The 17,595-nt window shown below is 47.1% G+C and overlaps 1 protein-coding gene across 3 annotated transcripts in view; it reads left to right on the top strand.

The window, feature by feature from the left end:
- Positions 1-5,666: 5,666 nt before the first annotated feature.
- STAU1 (staufen double-stranded RNA binding protein 1) overlaps positions 5,667-17,595 on the top strand; it is a 39,631-nt gene continuing 27,702 nt past the window's right edge. For 2 of the 3 annotated variants that reach the window (XM_083146416.1, XM_083146413.1), the window contains exons 1-3: positions 5,667-5,840; positions 16,209-16,467; positions 16,631-16,755. In XM_083146416.1, the coding sequence (XP_083002542.1) occupies positions 16,266-16,467; positions 16,631-16,755 (327 nt within the window). In that variant the 5' untranslated portion in view covers positions 5,667-5,840; positions 16,209-16,265. Of the gene's footprint in view, positions 5,841-13,477; positions 13,649-16,208; positions 16,468-16,630; positions 16,756-17,595 lie in introns of all 3 variants that reach the window. The other variant, XM_083146415.1, reaches the window with a different exon arrangement.

Raw genomic sequence — 17,595 nt, 5'->3', positions numbered from 1 at the left:
AAGCCCACACACGGTAAGTTTTTAAACGAGTGGTCATTCTGATCGGTTGGAAACGGCTATATCGTTTGAAAAATCTTACTGTGTGTGGGCACCTTTATTCTTTTATGCTTAAGCCACAATTTAGTACATTTGGCTTTCTCTGACACTGTTAAGAGTGTAAGATTGTATGGGCCCAATAATCAAACAATATTTAAGGCAACGTCCCTGAAACCACACATTTTCGGCGGCTAGCCACAAGTATTATGTATTTGCTGCACACAGGCATCCTTCTCTCTTCCAGGGCTGGGCAATTGCGGCCCTCCAGATGTTGATGAACTACACATCCCAGCATGCCTTGCATCAGTTTCAGTATGGCCACATAGCAAAACTAATGCAAAGCATCCTGGGATGTGTAGTTCATCAACATCTGGAGGGCCGCAATTGCCCAGCCCTGCTTGAAACACTTCTGCTGCAACTCCCATTTGTTTTTATGCAGAATACGATGCTGGCTGATTTAAAAATATGGGGAATGCGCCAATATCCAATATTTTTCCATTGCAGTAGCCCTTTGCAGGATGTACATTAGTTCTAGTAGGGTTTGCCAGGAACCCTTTGCCGTTCCGTCACTAAACTTGTGCATCGCAGGGCCCATGTCCCTGCCTGTGCTGGGTGATACATACACCCGATATGATCACATTCTGCAATATGATTCTGGGTGGTAATATTGCGCCCAAGTTGCATTGCAAATGTGGTCATTGATAAATGGGCCCCATAGGAAGAGCACACAGGGGTATGGGTAAAGACCGGACCCATTCACCCCGGAATAGCGGGCCGGACACTAAACCTCCAGATTGCAGAGTTTGATGTCCGGTCTGGCATTCCGGGGTCTTGTCCGGGTCCGGTTTTTACCCATACCCTTTTGTGCTCTTCCTAAGGGGCCCAGTTATCAATGACCACTGCACAGCATCCGGTAGCAGTACCCCGTGGATGGCGGTGAGAAGGTCCCATCCCCAGCGTCAGAGAAGAAGCACCCCAGAGGCCCAGGACACTTCTGGTCCCTACAAGGGCATGTGAGTTGGCCAGTGTGGCCCTACCTTGCTCCCCTCCAGGAAAACCTAACAGGATAGACTCCCAGCCAACTCCCCTATAGATAAACTTACACACGAGATACATGCATTTGTGTTGATGTGTAATTGGGCAATATGGTGTGTAGCATCATGTGTAGGTAGCACGGTGTGTGGCGTAATGTGTAGTGGGCAGTAGGGTATGTGGCGTCATGTGTAATGAGCATAATGGTGTGTTCCATAATGTGTAATGGGCAGTGTAATGCCTCCTTTCCATGAGGCAGCGCAAGGGTCCCAGCTGCTGCAGATGGGCCTGTGTGCTCAAAATGCCAGGGCCAAGTTCTGGTCCCAGTCCGGCCCTGCTTATACTAATACCAGCATCAATTCAGCTATTTGTGCGTGTGCAAATGAAAACTGATACTACCAATTTATTTTACGCCGTCTTCAGCAACCGCCACTAGTTGTCTGCACTTGACCAGCCCCATGATAGGTGCAAGAAATAATCATAGGAGGTGGTCTATGTGTTCAGCATTCCAGTGGTTGGCATACTAGCGTTCATGATACCTATGCTAGCATGATTCCCTTACCAACATCAATGAGGATTCTGGTGCATGTTACCCGACTGTCAGGATGCTGAATGTAAGTAATGCTGCTTTCCCACTGCCTACACGGGTAATGACCCGTTTTTTTTAAACGGGTCTTTAAACGGGTAAGAGCCATAAAGACTCTTTCCCACTGCAGCTTTTAAACGGTATTACCGTTTAACAGCTGTTTTTGTCACATTCACACTTACCCGTTTAAAAACCCGTTTAAGCAGTGTAAAGATAGGGGGGGGGGGGGGGGGGGGGGGGGAATTAAAAAAAAAAAAAACGGCGTGGGGTCCCCCCCACTGCCGTAACCAGCACCAGGCTGAAAGAGCCGGGGCTGGTAATAAAAAATCAGGAAACCCGACAAATAGGGGTTCCCTGATTTTTTACAACCAGCCCCAGGCTCCAGGTCCGGGGCTGGTTCCCAAAATACGGGGGACAAAATGACTAGGGGTCCCCCGTATTTTAAGAACCAGCCCCAGGCACAACCAGCCAGCAGGGTAATGCCACTCTGTGTGAGTGAGGCTGTATCTGCATATGAAATAGTGTATTCATGGAAATCACTGTAACATAGCATTCCGTATGCAGGTACAGCCACAGTCGCACACAGAATATATTCATGCCACATATCATTTTAATCATCGGAAGCTCCTTGTGTGTGCTGGTCACAACAATGAAAATAAGACGAATTTTCAGGAAAAAAGGCACCCAACGTTAACAGAACTGGCCAGGAGCTGCATGGTCTATTGAGGCAAGATGTATGAGGAAACATCTGTATCCAAGCAGAGGTCACAGAGTTAGCGGCTGTGCGAGTGCTGTCTGCGGGTGGGTTGGTTGTGCAATATTGTTCGGCATATGTGTAAGGGGCATTATGTGTGTCATGTATAAATGCATTAATAATGTGCGACATGTGTAACAGGCATTATGTGTGTCATGTGTATAAGGGCATTAATAATGTGCAACATATGTGTAAGGGGCATTATGTGTGTCATTATGTGTATGAAGGGCATTAATAAAGGTTGGCATAATGTGTAAGGGGCATTATGGTTATAAGGACATTAATAATGTGTGTCATGTGTAAGGGGCATTACTGTGTGGTATTATCAGGGGTGCCGAGAGAAAGGGGTAGGGGGTACAAATTACCCAGGCCAAAGTCTGATGGAAGGGCCCAGTGGGGGCCCCGGGCCCCTCCTCCGTAAGTGACAGCAGCAGCTGCAGCTCTTCTCCTCTGCCCAGCACGCACTGCTTTGTGTTGGGTTGCAGTGTGGCCATGAAGGTGCTTAAAACACAATATAGGGTACTTGTGAGTTATCCGGGCTCCCGATTTTGGGTACTTACGATTTGCATGCGATTTAGCATGCGATTTGCATAAGATTTGCTATTCATTTCATTACCCCACTATCCCCAAAGTGTGTCTATCAACGTGAACCCGAAGCGTGGCGAGCGCAGCGAGCCCGCGAGGGGCGGCGGTACGCGTCCTCCGACCTTTTCATGCCCTACTATCCACTAGGGCGTGGAGTGAGAATAGAATAGTGTGGCGAGCGCAGCGAGCCACCGAGCCCGAAGCGTGGCGAGCGCAGCGAGCCCCGCGAGGGGACGCGGACACCTGTGAAGCCCGCAAGGGCACGCGGATACCTGTGAAGGTGTCCGCGTCCCCTCGCGGGGCTCGCTGCGCTCGCCACGCTTCGGGCTCGGTGGCTCGCTGCGCTCGCCACACTATTCTATTCTCACTCCACGCCCTAGTGGATAGTAGGGCATGAAAAGGTCGGAGGACGCGTACCGCCGCCCCTCGCGGGCTCGCTGCGCTCGCCACGCTTCGGGTTCACGTTGATAGACACACTTTGGGGATAGTGGGGTAATGAAATGAATAGCAAATCTTATGCAAATCGCATGCTAAATCGCATGCGATATCGCATGCGAAATCGCATGCGATCTAGTACCAAAATCGGACGCCCAGATAACTCACAAGTACCCAATATTTTCTCAGGATTTTTTTCTAAGGGTATAATGTGAATAATGTGAGGAGTAATGTACATAAGGTAAAGTGGTACTACTGTGTGATGTAACGTGAATAAGGGAGACCATCGCATGATATAATGTGAATAAAGTTGCACTACTGTGTGGCATAATTTGAAATGGGTATACTATTGGGTGGCCATGCCCCTTCCCAGCAAGAACACACCCCTGTATGGGCTGCGCACCGAATGTGTGCACTGTTTCTATTTAAAATATTGCGGGTAGGAGCACCAAAATGATGACTGCTATGATGAGGGTTGATGGTGCTGGGAAAGGGGAGCAGGGTCAGAGGCGGAACTAGTGGCGGTGCTAGGGGGCACCAGCCAAAATCTTGCCTAGGGAGTCATTTAGGCTTTGGCCGGCTCTGGACCAGTCAGCCTGGCCAGGGGCCCTGGGGGAGTGGGGACCCCCCCAATAAAGGGGTCCCCCCCCTCCAGGACTTACCTGACCAGGCTGAAGCCTGGTGCTGTCCTCGATGCCCCTGGGCGGTGGGCATCGAGCTGATGGTATGGTGTAAAAAATAGAATAAAAACCATTGTCTTTTACTGGTGAACTATGAGTCCCAGCAAGCCTCCCCCGCAAGCTGGGACTTGGAGAACCACAAGTCCCAGCCTGCGGGGCATTAAAGGGCCCGCTGGGTCTTGTAGTTCCACAGTAAAAGAAAGAGTTAAATAAACACACTGACACACGTGAAAAATAAAAGTTTAATACATACATAACACATACATACTGATACTTACCTATCTTGAGCCCGTAGGTAGCCCTGGTCCTGATGTCCTGGTCCGTGTCGGCGTCTGTATCCATGTCGGCATCCCTGTCGGCGACGGCGTCGGCGGTCCGGAGTCCGAAGAAATCCATTTGGGAAGCTGTGGAAGGAAACCATATTCACCTGTCCCAGCGCGACGTAGTCCAGGTAAGTTCTTTGCAAAAAAAACAAACCGAACACCCGAACCAAGCGGACAGCTGAGAGCCGCACGGTGTTTACATCGTGCGGCTCCACCTCCCGAATGCCGCTATTGGCCGCCTTGGCCGCAAGGCGGCCAATAGCGGCATTCGGGAGGCGGAGCCGCACGATGTAAACAAACACCGTGCGTCTCAGCTGTCCGCTTGGTTCGGGTGTTCAGGCTGACTGGTCGGTAGGGTTAATGCTTTGGCCGCGGGAACTTATATAATAAGTGTCCCCCGGCTGTGACATTACCCTGCTGGCTGGTTGTGCCTGGGGCTGGTTCTTAAAATACGGGGGACCCCTAGTCATTTTGTCCCCCGTATTTTGGGAACCAGCCCCGGACCTGGAGCCTGGGGCTGGTTGTAAAAAATCAGGGAACCCCTATTTGTCGGGTTTCCTGATTTTTTTAATACCAGCCCCGGCTCCTTCAGCCTGGTGCTGGTTACGGCAGTGGGGGGGGACCCCATGCCGTTTTTTTTTTTAACGGGTAAAGGGCTACCCCTTTCCCACTGCCGAAAAAACGGCTCTTACACGTTAAAAACACTGCTTTTTACACGGGTAACAAAAACCGGTATTTGTTACCCGTGTAAAGCAACCTGGAGCTTTCCCACTGCAGCTCTAGCCGTTTAAAAAGGCTAAAAAAATGGCATTTTACCGTGTAAAGCCTACAGTGGGAAAGGGGCATAAATGGGTTTGTGCACCCATTATAAATACGCCACTGGGTTAGGCACTAGTTGGGAGGGGAAGTATACTTACCTGACCCCTGTCGGGCTTGCCTCCATTGGAATGTTGGCGTCGGCATTCTGAACGCAAGCATCCCAAACGCCGGTCATCCGCATGTATCCCCTCTGGCTGTACTGCTGCACACTGTATATCACTATTAGAGTGCAAGCTCTTGGGGGAATAGCATGCACAGAGGTACTGTAGTACAATTAGATCACAAGCTCTGGGGGGGGGGAGAAGAGGCAGCCGAGGTTGCATTGCTGCCACCCCTAATATAGCTCGCCTCCCCGGCCCGCAGTCGGGATGGGAAGGTTACCCCGTGTGACATCAGGGCAGAGGACAGGCCCCGCCCCCCGCAGCAGTGCCGGCTGACGTCACTTCCGGAAGCTCCGGCTCTCCATTCTCTTTAGTGTTTGCCGTGTCCCTGTCATCCCCCGGTCTCCCGGTACCGACCCCCGCCCTGAATGGATTAGAAAGCTGAATCAACGCAGGGCCTGGACACAGAGGGACGATCAGCGAGTGAAGGTGAGAGAGGGAGCCGGTCAGACTCAGAGGCCGGCTGGCAGTACACTGCTGGAGACACCGAGGCGGCGCGCTGCCCCCCAGGCCGGGATAGCATACAGGGCTCCCCCAGCTGCACCTTATGTCCTGCGAGCGGCCCGCCTCACCCCCAATCTGTCATCGCATCCACTCACTGACCCGAGAAGCTGGCACTCTAATTCCCCCAACCATAGTCTGTTTTTTTCCTGCCTGGGGCCCCTGAGTTTTACTGTACCGAGGGCCCAGCCCTGACCCACCTGTGTCTATAACATCCACCACCAGGAGCTTGTGCTATAAAAACCCCACTGGCAGGGCTGTGTGTTCTGGGGGCTTTTTGACAGGGGATTAGGTAAAAGCAGGAACAGACTGTATCACTGCAGCAAACTGGGGACTAAGTAAAAACCGGACCCGGATAAGACACCGGAACGCCGGACCAGACATCAAACTCTGCATTCCGGAGCTTATAGTGTCTGGTCCGAGGGGTGTCCCATGCGGGGGGTGTCTTGTCCGGGGGGATGCCTGTGATTGCTCACACCAGGGACATGGGGAAGGGGAGATTACAGCCTCCCCGTGTGGTCTGGACCGTTCCAGTTTTTATTACACCCCCGGACCATGCAGTGAGGCTGTATTCTCCCCCCTCTCCTCTCCCAGGTGACAGGTGCGAGAGCAGCCTCATCAGATGGAGCACCCCCGGACAGGACACCCCCGGACCGGATACTACAAGCTCCGGAATGCAGAGTTTGATGTCCAGTCCGGCATTCCGGTGTCTTATCCGATTCCGGATTTTACCCATACCCAGCAAACTGTGCCATTCTGGAGCTTGTAGTGCTCTGCTCCTCCCCGTCCAGAGGGTGTCCTGGGGGTGTATTTCTGACAGCTGTCACCATAGAGGGGCTAGAAGAGATTAGTCTCCCTGTATGGTCTGGACCATTTTGGTTATTAATCCATCCCCGAACCATTCAGGGGTGGTGATATCTCTCCCTCCCCAGTGACAGTTGCAGGGACCTGGTCTGTGGTCCAGACTGTTCTTTTGGTTTGTACTCCAATCCCTCTTGCCATTCCCAATCTGTTATTATCCTACCCACCAGGCACCCGCAGGAGCTGTCACTGGTGTCCCAGCCATGTCTTATTAATGGGTAAGCCTTGGAAAGAAATAAAGTACCAGCCAATCAGCTGCTGCCATGTTACAGGATATGTGTGAAAAAATGTCAGGAGCTGATTGGCGGGTACATTCTCTCTCCAAGGCTTAGTACATAGCCCCCCAAGTCTCAAGCTGGGTACACACTGGTCGATATCGTTGACAATATTGCATATATATTGTCCAGTGTGTGCTGTAAATATCGTTGTCACGCGTCGGTAATGACCCCCCCTGTCGTCTGTGCATGCAGCTTAATATGACAATTTTGTCAGTGACTGCGTTTATGGAGTGAGGAGCTGGTGATGTCACTGACCGATATCGGTCAGTATTGTTTTCGCATGGGACAGCTGATAAGTATCTATATGGGTGGCCATGGAAATCGCCCAGTGTGTACCCAGCATTATATTGCAGTACTGTTCATGGTAATCTTCCCACCGTTATTAGTTGTTTATGAATATCTCTGGGTGGTTCCCAGACTTCCTTGAATCAAGGTGCTGTATACAGTAGTATCATAATTTTGACATGTACTCCTAGGCCAAAAGTTTCTTATTATGAAATTCAGAAAAATTAATTTTTACTTTATTGCCGGGCATACATGTACAGTTAAAATGAGACCAGAAGGCCTTTAATCTGGCAGCCTCAGACAGTGCAGATATCAAAGACATACTCTGTGCAGTCTATTACTCTTTTTACACCAAAAATCCCGGGCATTTGGAACAGGGATCCAAGCCGGTCGGATTGGGGATTTACCCCATTTACACTGCGGTGCCTACCCGCAGTGTAGACTGAGGAAGCGCTTGGAGATGACTTCCATTGATGTAAACGGGAGCCGGGTTGGATGACCCGGCGTACCCATTTACACTGCCTTCTACCCAGGTCCTAGCCATGTTCTACCCAGATCAGGACCTGGGTAGAAGTCCCGTGTAAAGGGACACGGGATGACACATTTACACCGCCTCTGACCCGGATTTTTGCGGCGGTGTAAAAGGGGTATATGAAACCGTACTAGCTTCACTGTGACTGGCAGTGACTTTCTATTGGAAGTCCGACCTGCCAGTCACCCAAGGCAGTCCCATTTAGAGGTGTTCTCACCTTTTGGGAAGCATTTATGGGCTGCTACGTCTGCAGCCCATAGAATCTGGGGTCTGCGCATGTGCAGTACCAAGGCTGAAACTGCGCATGCGCCTGTTCTGGTGCCTGTCATCTGAAGTGTACCAGGACTGTGACTTAGCTGCTATCGAAGCAGCCCATAGAAGCTAAGGGATAGCGCATGTGCAGTACCGAAGAAGCTACTGCGCATGCAGCCTCTCCAGCGGCAGGAGTCAGGACCGACGGCGGCAGGGACCTAAAGCATGTGTCGACCTTGGGTCTGTTTATCATTCTTAGTTGTCGACCTTGTGACCTTTGACCTAGACATTTTTGACTCCGGGACCAGATACCGTCAGAATATAATCTATTTCTATTACCTGCCAGTTAGACTGAAAATGCATATCTTTAGATTTGAAGTTCTGCACAGATGAAGGAAAATATGTTGCCTGTTATGGATGAAGGTCATTCAAGAGTTTTTGAGATGTCACAAAAAAATATATATATTTTTTTGGGAGATGCTAAAAGTGAAATTTGAAGCCCAATTGACCTCACTATGGGCCTTATTCTAGTTCACTCTTAGAGGCAAATTCCTTCTGAAATGGACAAAACCATGTGCACTGCAGGTGGGGGAGATAAAACATGTGCAGAGAGAGTTAGATTTGGCTGGGGTTTTTCTTCAAAGTGAGCTCTATATTGCAGCGTAAAAATAAAGCAGTCAGTATTTCCCCTGCACAGAAACAAAATAACTCACCCAAATCTAATTCTATCTGCACCTGTTACATCTACCCCCCTGCAGTGCACATGGTTTTGTCCATCTGAGAAGGAATATGCCTCTAAAGGTGCGTACACACGGGGGGGGGGGGGGGGGGGGAGATATATTGCTGGGCAATATATTGCTCAGTGTCTCCTTTTCATCAGCGACCAGAGATGGTCGCTGATGAAAAGGAACCTCTGCTGGGACCAGCGATTACAATGGGGCTTAAAACGGGAGAGCGCACCTGCCGATTTATCACCGGGGCACACTTCCATCACTGGCAATATGGTCGCCTGCGACCATATTCCCAGCGATTATAGCCCCTATCGCCCCCGTGTGTACACAGCTCTAGAGTGAACTAGAATAAGGCCCTAAGTGACTCCTTAGCTACAAAATGTCTTCCTCTACTGTTATATTTTAAAATGCACTGGTCTAATCTAACTGGATGCTGTCTAATTAGCGCCAGGTTATGCTGACAGCATCCAGAAGCTTGTCACAGCCAGATGTAAGTATTTAAGTGGAATATAAAACAGAGATGGAGTGGGGCACTGGGAGAAATATGATGGGAGCACGTCTTGTACATGTGTGTATACTAGCATTTGCCCACGCCGATGTCTCCTTAGTTTATAAACTTTCCCTAGAAATATTTAGCTAACCCAAAAAATTAGATATGTACATAGTAATTTTGATCACAATGAGCCTACACACTGCTCGCACCGTGTGTTAAGTATTTGTTTTCTTGCTTTATTATTCCCTTCCCTTATGTCACATCACATTTAGATAATACAAATGTACAAACCTCAGTTTCTTTCCAGGTCACGAAGCTATATATTTTTGAAAACGTGTTCCATATTCAGCCAGTAGTTTTTGCGTGATGCTGGAACGAATAGACAAACATAAATGAGTGGTCTTTGAAAAAAAAAAAAAAAACCCAGAGATTACCGTTGCCTATACTTGGGTACATATTGTCCAATAAGCAGACAGAATATCTGCCCTTTTCGGATTACTGCACAGTGTGTACACAGGACCCGGGTTCAATTATCAAGTGGTGAGTAGTTGACTGATCTCAGCTATTTTCGTGCTGCAGATTTAAACTGGGTACAATATTGGGAACGATTTGGGCGATTTCATTCAAATCATCCAGTGTGTACATACTGTCACTGACTAAGTGAGTTCCCACACATCTCCCACGACATACAACGCTATCTGTACATGCAGGATGACATAGTGAAGGCAATGCTGTGGAATGATCGCTCCTTTTCTGCCAGCATTGACAAGTGTGTATGCTCCCCCCGCTGGTTCCTATCGTTGCAATCTCGCTGGTACACACGTTGTCTAGTGTGTGCCCAGCTTTAGTGCAGAGTTTGGTTTCTAATACTGTAGTTCATTTGAAAGCATAGCCACAATGACCTTTAGGGACTTTCATCATTCATATAGGAATGATAATTGAGTAATGTGAAACTGTTACTCTTCAGAACAAGAAGAAAGAAATGTGTAAAGTTTCTCAGATCGGTCAGGTGTGTAACCACAATAGATTTAAAACTGCCTCTACATTAGGGCCCAGCAATTCACGTGCCATGTTGCCATGGTGACTAAAACTGTACACCTAGTGACCAGTTTTGCAGAGACCCTCGTCTGTCAGTGATAAGAATAAGGTTTCATCATGCAAATGAGGACCCATCCCCATTAGAGGCACTCTGTTTCATGGGTCCTGCACTGCGCGATGCAGTGTTGACATGAGATTATTGACCTGCCAGCAAGTAACACACAGAACTTTGAACACAACCTGGGACCAACAGCAGCAGCGCCAGCAACCCTGCATTGACCAACCAAGGCACCTTTAAGCTGCCGGTGAATAGAGCCTGCGGGTTACAGGACACAGGGCATCACAGCAGTATCGGTGAACCCTGCACTGAGAGTGCACAGCATGCCAGTTAGCAAGATAAAGGACATATGGCACATTCCCTCAGCCTTCCCTATTGCACACAGTGGCATCCTGCTGGCAGTGGAATTAAACCCCAGAACTGTGGACGCTAACAACATAGATGCTGTAGACACACAGGAGCTGCCATGGAAGGAGGGCTACTAATATAACGGTCACTCTGCCCTTCCACACTTGCTGGGCACCATGGGCAGGTGTGTCAGGAAACTGTTGGTTGCTCATATTCCTTCAGCTCACAAATGTACACTTGCCAGGATATCCAGACCCAATGGTCAACCATGTCTCGGTCGACACCCAATGAGTGAGTATGTTGACACCTATGCATGGTCGACACACCCATGGTCGACCTGGTCAAAAAGGTCGACACACACACACATTAGGGCGACCAAGAGAAGTTCGACAGTCCTAAAAGGTCAACACTAATTTTTACCTCCTTTTTTTTTTTCTTTTTTTTTTTTGCCGACATGCAGTATTTCGTGCCCAACCATCTACTAGGGTGTGGTGGGCAAATTAAATATTGTACCGAGCGTTGCAAGGTACTGTGCCCGAAGCATGGGGAGTGTACGCGGTACACATAGTCGGTGTCCATGTCGACATCTGGGACAAAAATATGGGTACTTGTGTAGTTTCATGGCGTCCGATATATTGGCCGATATATCGATGCGATCCTATGCGATTTTTTTTTTTTTTTTTTTTTTACCTGTTGATAACCCCACTATCCACTACGCATGGAGTTGATTTTATATAGTGTGGCGAGCGCAGCGAGCCACTGAGCCCCGCAGATTACTGCGTTCGCCACACTATATAAAATCAACTCCATGCGTAGTGGATAGTGGGGTTATGAACCGGTAAAAAATCACTTTGGAACGCATCCGATATATAGGCCGATATCGCATCCGATATATCGAGCGCCGTGAAACTACACAAGTACCAAAATGTGAAAAACTCATGTCGACCTTTTGACTGTCGACCTTCCCACGGTCGAAGGGGTGTACACACGGAGAACTTTTAACAGGAGATTTTGACTACTAGATAGTCAAAATCTCCTAGAAGGTTAGCGAAAATCTCGCTATGTTTCTCCTGCTTAGTCATTATTGTCTAGCATAGATTGCTTAGCATAGATTGACTGTGCAGGCAAGACAATTTTGACTAGATCATAGACTATCATTACTTAAACAAAATCGCTTAGACAAAATCTCCAGTGCATCTAGCCAAAATCTCTCCCAAAATTGCTTAGTCAAAATTGTCCATTAGTCAAAATCTTCCCGTGTGTACACCCTGGCCAATTTCCAGGAATCCTTAATTGACTATTTCGGTTGCCTTCACCAGGGTGAGTTCCAAATTTGAGAAAAAATACCATGAGAACTGCGGGGATGGAATATGTGCAATATCTTCAAATATCGCAAAATGAATGTAAGAGAACTTATTGCATCACAACTGCATCTGAGATGTTGGTTGTGATTAATATGCTCCTCAATCTGGGCACACACTGTAAGATTAACTGCCCAGTCTGGTTGGGACAAAAATCTGGCAATGTATGGGAGCAAAGGACAATCAACCATGTGCTCTCAAAAGCAGGAAAATGGGTAGAAATTTACTCTTTTATGTATAAAATTTTTTTTTTTTTTTTAATCCAATTACTTCGAACATCATTTTTGTCTTTTTTCCAGTGATTTGAAATAAATGGTCAATTGTCATTTCCTCCCATACATTACCAGATTTTTCTCTCAAACCATTAAGATTGTGGGACAACGGGTAAACAGCAAAAAGGTCGACATGGGGTTTTTCTCATTTTTTGTTCCAAATGTCAACACAGTCGACATGGACACTAAAACGTAGCACCGCTTCCACTTGCATGGCTCGCTACACTCGCCATGCTTTGGGCTCGTGCCTTGCTACACTCGGCACACTATTTTATTCTCCCACCACGCCCTAGTGGATGGTAGGGCATGAAATACCGCCTGTCAGCTCCATAAAAAGTGAAAAACCCCACTTCGACCTAATGACATGACAACCTAATGTCATGTTGACCTAAACCCATGTTGTCCTTCTTGCATGTCGACCTTTTAGCTATCTACACGTTGTTCGGACACCAAAGCTAGGTTAGATAATTTTATTGTGTGTCCAGCATAACTGTATGGAGACACTCCAAGCTCTTTTGCTGATCTGCTGAAACCAGTGTATGGCAATACTTTGCGATATAAATAATAGTATTTGTTGACTTGGGAACTTGTCTGTCTTCAGCCTTCTATTAATAGTAACACACTGTTTAATCCCAGAGTGAGTTCACCAAAGCAACACAAATACATCTGTGCAATCAGTTATTTTACTTTGAGGTGTATAATGTACTGTGCTCGCCACAGGTTCTTTTCCCCCACTATGGGGGTTGTGGACCCCCACAAGGGAGAATTAGTCCCTGTGAGTTGGGATCCCCCTGTCGGAGCACCGGCAGCCGGTCTACTGACTGTTGAGATCCCCACTGTCAGAGCGTCATCCGGCACCCCGTCTGTAGAGGTGGGACAGGGAAGAGTTTTTCTAGCATAGGATGAGTGCATATAAACTGTATTCATGACTTGTGCTGGAGCAGTTCAAGTTAGTTTGTAAATGGAACTGTTTAAAAAAAATAAAATGAGCGCTGTGTGTTTTAACTGTAGCAATAACATGTTAGCTTGTGTCACTTTCCTCCGGTTGCTCTATAGCACCGGCGGTCCTCAGCGCTGCAGACTGAATACTCCCCTCAATACTGACATCATCCGACCTCCCCTGGCTCCCGTCAAGCGTGGAGCAGAGAGACCGGAGACCTCAGCAGGGGGAAGAGACTGCCGGCAACTAGAGAAGAATTGGAGGGAAGTTGACAGGGCACATTCAGGGTAAGAAGGCTTTCCAGCCATCTGAAAAGAGCTGCAACATCATCGCCAAACAGCATCTCATTTCATTTTTTTTTATTGCTTTATGTCTTGTTGAAGCTGACATGTTGTTGCGCAGTTAAAAAAACACGTCGCTCCGTTTTCACAATCGTTCCGTAGGCCGAGAGCACATATAGACCTGACACAAATGTACTCCCATCATAAATAATATTCAAACCACTGATAGATGAAGTGAAGAACATTTATATTGTCACAACGGCACCCATCAAGGGGTGGGATATATGGGCAAGAATGTGAACAATCAGTTCTTTCCGTTGATGTGTTGTAAGCAGCTAAAATGGGCTTGTGTCTGGGGTAATCCTGGTATGCAGTGGTTAGTACCTAGAACACGTGGTCCAAGGAGGGGTAACTGGTGGAGCTGCTACAGGGTCGTGGACACCCAACATTCATTGATGCTTGTGAGGAGAGATGGCTAGCTCTGTCTAACAGAAGAGCTACTGTAGTCTAATTTGCAGAAATAGTTAATGGTGGCTGTGATAGAAAAGTTGTAGGACACATGGTATATCGCAGCTTGCTGCATACAGGCCTACGTAACCAGACTAGTCAGAGTGTCTGTGCTGATCCCTTTCCACCACCGAAAATACCTACAATGGGCATGTGAGTGTCAGAACTTCACCATAGAGCAGGCATTCCCAACCACGGTCCTCAAGGCACACCAACAGTGCAGGTTTTGTAGATATCCAGGCTTCAGCACAGGTGATTTAATTAGTATCTGAGGGATTCTGATTAAACCATCTGTGCTGAAGGCTGGCTATCACTAAAACCTGTACTGTTGGTGTGCCTTGAGGACCGTGGTTGGGAATGCCTGCCATAGAGTAATGGAAGCTGGTGGCCTGGTCCAATGAATCCCGTTTTCTTTTACATGAGCTATTTCCCTTGAGAAGAGATGACACCAAGGTACACTATGGTAAGAAGGCATGTCGGCGGAGGCGGTGTGTCACGATGGGCAATGCTCTGCTTGGAAAACTTGGATCCTGCTATTCATACTGGATGGTATTTTGCTTGTAAAACAAATGTCTATACTGGTACAAAGCTGCACATGATGATGATGATGATGGCAGTGACCTTTCTCAGCAGAATTTTGTGCTCTGCCACACTGCAAAAATTGTTCAAGAAACTGCTGACTCGGCTTCTAAAGTCCCCATATGATCAAGCATCTTTAGGATGTGCTGGGGAAAAACAGCCATGGAGACCCCCACCTCAGAACTTGCAGGATTTCAGAGTGCATGCCTGAATGGGTCAGAGCTGTTTTGGGGACATGAGGGGTACCTACCCAATTGGGTTTAATGTTGGGTAAGTTGGTGGGGTATTTCATGCGATACCTCATACTAATGGTTGGGGGCTTTTACTGTAGAATGTCATGGTTGACCTCTAATCTACATGGATTGTGAATGGTAAACTTAGATGTGGCAATGTCTGAAAGAAAAAAGTCAAGCAGTTCAAGAAATCTTGGCATTCTTGGGTATGTATATCTATTCCAATCCACAAGCAACGTGTGTTGTATCAATGTTTTGGGGCGTTGAACCCCTTTCTCAAGACACACCTACAGCCTTGTAGCCTTATTTAAACTCCCCGAAACTTTGATCCAATATACGTTTCTTCTTCACATAAAATTGCCTCTTGAGTGCCGTTTGAGGATTGTAGTGTGCATGATACTTTATGCGGGCAGATTTGGATATAGAGATTTGTGTCTGATTATGTGAGAAATTAAGTAGCAGGATTTTGCTTGTAAAACAAATGCTATACTGTATGAAGCTGCACATGACTTGTGATAGCTGCATCATTTTACATATATTCAATTGTGGCTTTTTTAATCTATACCAATTATACCTACTGCTTTGGTGTACTTGCGGTCAGCTCCGGAATTTCCGTACAATACAAACCAATTATCCAATATTGCTTCTGATGCTTGTGCCCGGCTCACAATTCTATTAGGGTGACATTTTTATTTTACTTTTTGAATCAAATTGTGAAGTAGTTGGTGCAATGCTAGATAACCCAATTGGTGGACCTGATTGAAACTGCATTGGCGTTGTGTTACTGTCTTCTAGCTGTCACACATTTCTCATGCATTGGAAACGTGTTTCTGCTCTGTAATAAGTATGAAGCAGTGACTCTTTATGGCTACCAATGTGGGTGGTTTTATTGTGATTGCAGCCTGGTCATGTGGCCTGAATATGGCCAATTAGATTGCCTGATTGCAGTAATATTAGTACTTAACGTTCCACCATTCCAATAAATAATCCTGTGCATTAACACAATTAGTTGTAGCTAGCCCTGATAGTAGCTGAAAACAGGTCTTCTTGTTGGAGAGCTACATAACCTGAGTAGCATATAACCGAGTGTGAATTGTAAATACAGTATTAATCTGTTCTGATACCGCAACATATGCTGCTACAGCTGCAGTTTGGCCAGGCCAGCTGGACTGGGAATATATGCTTGTGCTACTTGGGTCACTGGAGATTTGTAATTTAATGAAATATTTTTGTTTTTGTCTCTGCAGATCTTTACTAACCCCAGTCTGCACTGAAAACTGTTACCTGCAAAGCATATAGCTCTGATGGAAACTAATATGGCTCAACTTCAGAATACACCTGCCGCTCTCTCAGAGAGTCCACTCCTGAACAAGATGCACTCTGCCCTCCCACAGACTCTGAGTATACCTCCCACTGCCAACTCGCTGCCCTCAGAACATGCAGGAAGACCGCACCAGAACTCTGCGTTACCGCCCCCATCTGTGACGTCCGGCAGTGCAGCCGCAGGTACTACCTTATTTATATATATATATATATGCTGCAGACATAGAAAATATCTCTTTATGTACACTGTAAACCTGAGGCCTTCGTTCTGCATCTCTGATGTTACGTAGTCTGGCTTCCATAGGTTCCAGTTACATTGCCTACTTCTGTTTTTCTTTTTTTGCAGTGTCTTCTAACATGGCAAACCCCAAAGAGAAAACCCCGATGTGTCTAGTGAATGAGTTAGCCCGTTTCAATAAAGTCCAGCCAGAGTACAAGCTGCTCAGTGAACAAGGTCCTGCTCATTCAAAGGTTTGACTTGTTTCTTGGCTCTTACATGAATAGATGTACTTCAGCCATTAAAACCAAATGCTTTCTCGATGAGTCCCAAACACAATCCTTTTATCCTGGTTCCGGTTGATGGATCTACAGTGTCTAGATCAGGGGTGGCCAAACCGATCCTCGAGATCTACAGTCCATGTTTTCCATATCACCTAGTTGGTGCACAGCTGTAGTCATTACTAACTGTCACATTTTCAAACATGCTGCATTTATTCCTAATCTAGATCCACAGGTTGCCTGAAACACATGAACTGTTGGTAGATCTTGAGGACAGGTGTGGCCACCCTGGTCAAGATAGACCATCAATAGGTCTAACCTGAAAGGTCAACAGGGTCAAAGGTCGACATGAGCTTTTCATGTTTTTTTTTTTTTTATAACAGTTTTAAATCCATGGCTGCATAGATTTAGAATATAATAGTGTGCCAAGCGTAGCGAGGCACCCAGCCCGAAGCATGGTGAGCCATGCAAGGATACGCAGTTCACTAATTGGAGGTCCATGTAAACAGGAACACCCAAAAAATGAAGAAATAAAAACCTCATGTTGTCCTTTTGGGCTGAACCTATTGACTTTCTATCTAGACACTGTTTATCTAAAAATCCACACCCCTTATACACTGCTCTGCTAACAACCTTTAGGCAGATATTTTGCCATGTAAACTTTTTTGAATCACGGGACCCTATACTGTTCTCTCCCCTCCCCCTTCCTCCCTCCTGCCTTTTAACACCATTTCTTTCCCTACCAGTGTCTAAAGAATCTAGTCTGGACTTTGTTTGTAGGATGAATGGTTTCATATCCGCTTTTCCCACCAT

This window comes from Crinia signifera, chromosome 6, assembly GCF_055691185.1.
Source record: "Crinia signifera chromosome 6, ASM5569118v1, whole genome shotgun sequence".
Classification (NCBI taxonomy): Eukaryota; Metazoa; Chordata; class Amphibia; order Anura; family Myobatrachidae; genus Crinia; species Crinia signifera.
The sequence above is the reverse complement of the archived record's forward strand: the minus strand, read 5'-3'. Positions and strand labels throughout refer to the sequence as shown.